Source organism: Peromyscus leucopus, chromosome 10, assembly GCF_004664715.2.
Source record: "Peromyscus leucopus breed LL Stock chromosome 10, UCI_PerLeu_2.1, whole genome shotgun sequence".
NCBI lineage: Eukaryota > Metazoa > Chordata > Mammalia > Rodentia > Cricetidae > Peromyscus > Peromyscus leucopus.
Window position 1 is genome coordinate 12,438,517 of NC_051071.1, and position 7,593 is coordinate 12,446,109.

General features: G+C 49.0%; 1 protein-coding gene across 1 annotated transcript; it reads right to left on the reverse strand.

The window, feature by feature from the left end:
- Positions 1-6,590: 6,590 nt before the first annotated feature.
- Positions 6,591-7,327, reverse strand: LOC119088677 (60S ribosomal protein L29-like). The gene is given in 2 exon segments (XM_037209319.1): positions 6,591-7,017; positions 7,304-7,327. Coding segments are annotated over 2 exon segments (447 nt in total). The 3' UTR covers positions 6,591-6,594.
- Between the last annotated feature and the right edge of the window lie 266 nt (positions 7,328-7,593).

A 7,593-nucleotide genomic window follows, 5' to 3' on the forward strand; every position in this document is an offset into this window, starting at 1 on the left:
CAACCTCCTCCTCACGGCTCCCCACCCCAGGCTGCTGGCACACTGCTACCTGAGCTCTAACCCTTCCCTCTTTCCCTCTGTCAGACTTGGAATTTTCTGCTGTAATCGGGATCCACCTCTAATGATTTTTGGCTCTCTTCCTGCTAGCACATGCCTTAGCCAGAGCCAAAAAGGCCCATACCTTTCCGGGAGAGGAATGTCAGCTGAACGGATGTGTGCTGGGTGTTGTGTGGGGTGGCTGAGTTAATGTGTTTGCTCTTCAAGAACTCCAGAGGAGGCTATTGAGAAGCCATTCCCAGCTTTATCTGCCCCCCCTTTTTTGTGGGCAGGGATGGGGCGTTGGATTGAGACAGGGTCTCCTGTTGCCCATGGCCTCATATTCACTATATACCTGAGGACCATTTTGAACTGCTCATCCTTCTGCCTCCTCCTCCCAAGTTCTGGGGTGACAAGTACACCCCCATACCCACCTTATTCTGGTCTTTTATGAGTTATTTTGTTTTAAGCATCTCTTACTGCTGCATTCATATCAGAAAAGTGGAAAAACTAAAAAGAAAATACCCATGTTCCATGAACTGGTCAATAATTAGGGTAGAGCCGGCGAGGTGGCTCATGGGGGAAGGAGCTTGCCAACAAGCCTGATGATCTGAGTGCCATTTTTAGAACCACATGGAGGAAGAGACCTGATCCCACACGTTGTCCTCTGAGCTCCACATCCATGCTGTGGCACACGTGAGCCACCCCTACACTGAATAAAAAAATTTAAGTGCTGTGGGTATCACTCTGTATAAATAAAGTGCTGATTGGCCAGTAGCTAGGCAGGAAGTATAGGCAGGACAAGCAGAGAAGAAAATTCTGGGAACAGGAAGGCTGAGTGAGGAGACACCAGCCTGCCGTCCAGGGAACAAATGTAACAGCAACAGGTAAAGCCACGGAACACATGGTGACATATAGATAAACAGAAATGGGCTGAGTTTAAATGTGAGAGCTAGCCAGTGGTAGGCCTGAGCTAATGGCCGAGCGGTTTTAATTAATATAAGCTCTGAGTGATTATTTTATAAGCGGTTGCAGGGTCCGTGGGGCTGGGCAGGACTGGAGAAAACCCCAGCTACATTTGAGTGTAATTAAAAAGAACCAAGCCAAGCACACACGAAGTTCTGAGTAGATATTTCTCCAAAGGTCAATAAATAACCCAAGAGCTCATGAAGAATGCCTGGCATCATCAGTACTTCAGAAAACGCACATCAGAGAGACAGTGGAGGGGGGAGGATGGGGGGGCGGGGTGAGGGGACGGGGGGGGGACGGGGTGTGGTGGGAGGGGAGGACAACATGACTTGTTGGAAACCAGGCTTCAGCGAAGCACGCCTCTCAGAAACTGGGAACTACAGCCTGTTCAGAGAAACAGTGGCACTAACAGTGAGGTTTCCTCCAAGCTACCAAAGTCGATGGGTTTAGTGGTGCAGTTGGCAATTTTCCAGAACAACTTAAGGCTAATGTGTGTTTAAAAGAGTTCTGAGGGCCGGTTACTGGACTGAGAGCAGCTGTGACCGTTTTGCGAATGCGTTACTGTAGAACCGAGGGCTGGGTTGGTGTGGAGAAAGCAGAGCATGTGGCCTTCCGTGAACTCAACCCTCTCCCACTGCGCTCTGTAGGTAAGCTTGGTCAACTCACTGGTTTCCCAGAGTGAATGCTGGTGGGACCTTGATTTGTTGTTGGGACCTTAGGCGGAGAAGTAGAGCTGTTTACATCTCCCCCAGGAAGGAATTTCAGCATCACGGACTGTGGCGTGCAGATGTCCGTCTAGTCAACACACGATGCAGGGAAGGATGGACAACGCTCTCTGGAGACAGTCCTCACTCTTACTGCCAGAGCCTGACCTTGTCTACAGTTGCAGCTGGTGTTGCTGGGTTATGAGGTACATGGCCTCCTGCAGCCGGCAAGGCTGAGGATAGGTGCTCCAGGAAGGCGGAGTCGCTCCGATGCTGAGGCCTAGGCATCTAGAAAAGGGCATTTTCACGTTCAGGTTTCCATTTATGGTGGTTTTAAGATGTTCAAGGAGTCTGGGAGAGTGCTCCTCCATGCAGTTAAAGAGGTATGACCTGTGTAGAAAAGAGTCGGGGAGCAAGTTACTTCCCAAACTAAATTTGACCTCATTAATCACTTTGTTAACACTCGTGATGTGCTCTGTGCTGCTTTTCTTAGCTGTGACAGGTGTGGTGAGGGGGTGGGACCAAGAGGAGAACATAAGTTCATCCGAGCTGTCAAGTGAGAATAGATAGAGGATGCTACATTAACTAGAATATGGGGCTGGCGAGGAGCCATAGCTCAGTGACAAAGGGCTGGCCTGGCACGTGTGAGGCCTTAGTCGACTCTCCAGCTGCCAAAAGGCAAAACAAAGTAGGGTTCCAGTTTCCAAACCTTAAAGTATACAAGTTGGTATAGATTTTGTCCAGTTGTCCTCTATTCAAGCAACTCAAGTCTTACTGGAAAGACAGAGGGAAAAGCTGTCTGTTGAGTAGTGGCCCTGAGCTCTTCCACAAACACCTTTTTATATCTGTGTATGCAAGTACAGGCAAAGTCTTCAAAATGGGCTTCCAAGTCCTAAGTCACAGAGTACGTTCATTTAAGATGGCGAGACGCGTCAGTGAGTGACCTCATAAATAAGGCACGCGTCCGAAATGGATATTATTCAGCTCTGTAAAGTGAGCTCCTGACATACGCCGCAGCGCGAATGGACTTGGAAGACATGCTACATGAAGTGCAAAGGCTCCAGTTCTCCTCCTGTGAGCTGCCCAGGAGAGTGAGCTTTCAAAGACGCCTGTAGAGTGGTGACCGGGAGAGAGAGGGATGGAATGACGGTCCACATTTAGATCTGGAGAGATGAAAGCGTGTCCTCGAGGTAGATGGTTGGGATGATTGCATAACATGAATGCACATAGTACCATCAAGTGGATGCTTAAACGTTGTTCGATGGTACATTTTGTTGTTCAGGTATTTTACCATGACTTAAAATGTTGTTTGGTATTTCCAGTTTGTCCTCAACCGGACTTCAGCGTCCTCTCACTTCTGGTGGACAGGTTTGTGTTTGGTCTCCCATCACATTTGGAACCCAGAGTTGGCACAAGGGTCCCTGAGAAGTGGCACAGAGGACACTGCCAGATGCAAGGTCAGTAGCAAAGAGGACAGTTTTAGAGGGACAGTCACCAGAAAGGACAGAAGGACAGGCTAAGCAGGCAGCCATTTGTGACTTCCTGGAATGTCAGAAGCTCCCAGGCTTGCTCCTTTGGTTCTCCCAGCTGGGGACAGTAATCTAGTCCCTGGCTTCCCCTGCTTACAGGAAAAAAAAAAAGCCCCAAATTAGTAAAAAGATTATTGCATGCCCTTTCAAAGCCTCATGAGTCAGTATTATGTAACAGCCTAGTCTGCATTAAAGGAGAACAGAAAACATCGATGCTTTTCCGTTACATTTTTATTTCTGTGTGTGTGTGTGTGTGTCTGTGTGTGTGTGTGTCTGTGTGTGTGTGTGTGTCTGTGTGTCTGTGTCTGTGATTGGAGATTAGGGGACAATTTGCAGGTTCTCTCCTTCCATCATGTGGGGTCAGTTTGGTGGAACTCAAGTTCAACGGCACCTTAACCCGCTGACCATCTCATGGAGCCCTGCCCCCTCACGGTTTACTTTTTTTTTTTTTTTTTTTTTTTTTTAAGATTTACCCACTATATTTTATGTTTGAGTGTTTTATCTGCATGTATGTGTGTGCATCATGTGTGTTCGTGGTGCCCACAAAGGTCAGAAGAGGTCATGGGATTCTCTGGAACTGGAGTTACAGATGCTCGTAAACAATCATGTGGGTGCTGGGAATTGAACCTATGTCTTCCGCGAGAGCAACAAGTGCCCTTAACCACTGAACTTTCTCCAGCCTCTTCGTCAAAATATGTGTATTTTACATTTATTATTTGTTTGTTTAGTGTGTGTGTTGTGTGTGTGTGTGTGTGTGTGTGTGTACATGCACTCAAGCATGTGTGCACATAGAGGTCACAGGATACCTTTGAGCATTCGTTTGTTTCCTGCTGTAAAGCTGGATTTAACCTGTAGAAGAATGGGTTAGTTTGATTGCCCTGGACATACATTGACCTGTTCTGTATCTAACTCAGCCCTCTCCCAGCTTTCTCCTGGGCACTATCTATCCTTTGGGCTCGTCTCCTCTGAGTTGGCATTACAATCAGACTGGGTACCAAGAGCTCACTGTATGTAAGACAGTCATAGCAAATACAGATTACAGGAGGACATTGTTTTAGACTCAGCTCCTGCACAGGGCCCCAATGGACAAGACCAGAAATCAAAATGGAGTCACTCATGCTAAAATTACACATTACTATGTTGCTGTCTCTCCTCCAAGAAACCATAGACAGATACAAAGTTCCCAAACTGTAGGATAATTATGTCCTTCTGTCTGTCCTGGCTCGCTATTCTGGTCTTGTGAGGAAAGTAACTTTGGAGTGGCTAGTCAGCTCCTGTTCTGGGATTCTGCTTTTGTTCACCTTAAACAGAGTGTTGCCTGGTTCTAGAATCACAAATTAAGGCAAATCCCGACCTTGAATTAGACTTACTATCGTTTTGTTCTTTAACAATTCACTTCTTAACTGTTTTATTATTATGTTGACAGAGGGGACAGGCAGGAGGAACGTAAGTATAATGCCAGGGGCTTGGCTGGGTATGGCAGCACACAACTTTGATCCCCATACTAGGGGCCAGAGGCTGGTGGATCTGTGAGTTCGAGGCTAGCCAGCTCTACAGAGTGAGATCCTGTTTCAAAACAAACAAACAAAAACTTCAGAGGCTCCCAAGCTGTGGTTTCTACCTATCATGGTAGGGCTGCTCCCAGCTTCGTGCCTTGTCTCCAAATGGTAAGTACCTGCTGCCGAGGCCACAGTGACCCTCCGGGGCTTCCTTCCCAGCTCTCCACCATCTATATAGACGCTGGTACCTGTTTAGCTACCAACTCCAGGCTCTCGGCCACCTGCAAAGCCAGGACTGCAGAGGCCAGCCATGGTATGCCTTCTTCCCTCAGGGCCTCCCTCTCACCAGGGGCCACAGGACCTGGCAGCTACCAGAATCACAGCATCCTCACTATGTGATTCAGATGTGACTGGCATGTCCTTAGCCTTGGGGAGATGCTCCGTTTACTTATTTATTTTGTTTGTTCGAGACAGAGTTTCTCTGTGTCACCCTGGCTGCCCTGGAACTCACTCAGTAGACCAGGCTGGCCTCAAACTCAGAGATCTGCCTGCCTCCCGAGTGAATAGTTTTTTTTGTTTTTTTTGTTTTTTAAATTGTGGGTTTTTTAAATTTTATTTATTTTTATTTTATGCACATTGGTGTTTTGCTATGGGTGTTGGGTTCCCTGGCACTGGAATTACAGACAGTTGTGAGCTGCCATGTGGGTGCTGGGAATTGAACCCAGGTCCTCTGGAAGAGCAGCCAGTGATCTTAACCCTCAGCCATCTCTCCAGCCCGTGGGGAATTGTTCTTTAAACTTTGCATCTTCCTGAGAGTTTCATTCTGTGGCCAGCACTCTAAATGCCCAAAGTCAGGGCCCAGAGCAGCTGGGTAGGGCAGGACTGAGGAAGATCAGCAGGGAGGTCTCTGCAGTACTCGGCGGCTGCCACCTTCCCAGGTGCGGTGAGACAGTTCAGGCCTTCCTCTCCTGAGAGCCTCTGACTGGGCTCGCAGACCTCAGGCGAGGCGGCCTGGAGTCTCTCTTTTTCCCCACCCCCTCCCTCTCTTCCATGTCCCTCTGCCCCTTTTTCTAGAGCTATCTCTATGAACTGAAGAGTCTTCCCAAATTTCTGGACAGTGCAAGTACAAGGTCTCCCAGGGGCCCAGAAGGCCCCGACTCCAAACATCCTGTTTGTGTAGCCCTGGAGCTGAGTGGTTCAGCAAGGCATTTTCCTGAATCGGGGTCCCTGCACTGCACTCAAAACTAGACCCTTCTGTGCCTGGTGGTCGCCATGGGGCTGGGGGACCATACAGGACACTCCGTGCCAGCCAAGCTGCCTGTCCCTGCGACCCTCTTCCCGGGCTTCTCGCTCTGTGGCCATCACTCTTGATTTCCCAGGGCCAGCACCCAGGACAGCTGTGCGAAGCAGATCTTGACAGAGATTGAGAGAGAAATCCCATCAAGCCTCACCCGCCATCAGCTCCGGTTTTTAAAATTACAGTTTTCTCTTTTAACCGCACATGGCAAACAACAGTAAAAAACAGCCAACTGGAAGGAGGGAGAGAGGAAAGAGGACTCTTGTGTCATATGGATCTCTGAGAATTTGCTCTTAAATCTCTCTCTGTCTGTCTGTCTGTCTGTCTGTCTCTCTCTCTCTCTCTCTCTCTCACACACACACACACACACACACACACGTATATACACACACACACACGTACACATACAGAAATAACTTTCCTCTTCTTAATTTTTTCCTTTTAACAGATCTTGTCTCAAGTTTTTTTGTAATCAGCACAGGGCACTGATCATCTGTAAATAGTGTGTACGTTTGTCACACCAGTCCATCTGTCTCCACATTGGCAGACAGAAACCTTTTCTATGGTGCCTTCACTAGGGCCTGGGCACCTTTGGGAGCCTGAGCTGGAGCTGAGGCCTCTGCCTTGGTCTGAGCCTTGAGTTTTGGTTGGGAGAGCCTATGACCCTTGGCCACGTAGATTCGAATCCACTTCCCAAGCTTGGGGTGAGCGATGGAAGCAGGATGGCTGAGCTTGCGGCTGGGGTCCTTTGGCGTCTTGGGCTTCACAAGGGTCTTGATGGCCTCTGCACACGCACTCACCACCTTCGCGCCGCTGGCCTGCGTCTTCTTCAGGCCTTTCCTGATGTGCTTCTTCGCAAAGCCCGCGTTCCTCAGGAACTTGCCGTCGACCCCCTTAAGAGATTCTTATCTTTGTAACCTGGGTTACTTGATGCCATTTTTGTGACATTTTCGAGATTGGTTGTGTGTGGTGTGGTTCTTGGACTTGGCACAAGGTCTCTGTAGCCCTGGCTGTCCTGGAACTCACTTATGTAGCCCAGGCTGGCCTGGAACTCAGAGATCTGCCTGCCTCTGCCTCCTGAGTGCTGGGATTAAAGGCGTGCGCCACTATGCCTGACTTTAGTTTTTCATATTTTTAGTTCCTCTTAGACCACTCCATAGTCTAAGAACTTCCTTTTGGAAGAGACTCGGCTTCCCAGAGGAGGGCCAGGCCGCTTCCCAGGGTTTTATGTCCTCCTCCCTGTATTCAGCTAAGGACTTAAAGTCACACAGTGAGGGCCTTGAGGATGTCCATCTCCACTCGAGACAGCAAGCACCAAGGTCATGCTTCTGTCCTTCTCACGGTAGGTTAGCCCAAGAGAGCTCTCTGTTAACCCTCTGCCACCTGCCCCTGACTGTGGGAGGCCGCTTGCCTTGTCTCAGTTGGCTGGGCCTGTCACAAATCCTGCAGGCCGAGTGGCTTAACCCCAGATGTTTCTCACGTTGAAGACAGATGCAAGACCCAGGTGACGGTGCAGTAGGTCACTGTTGACTCCTGGAGTTCCCTCACACAAGGGACTA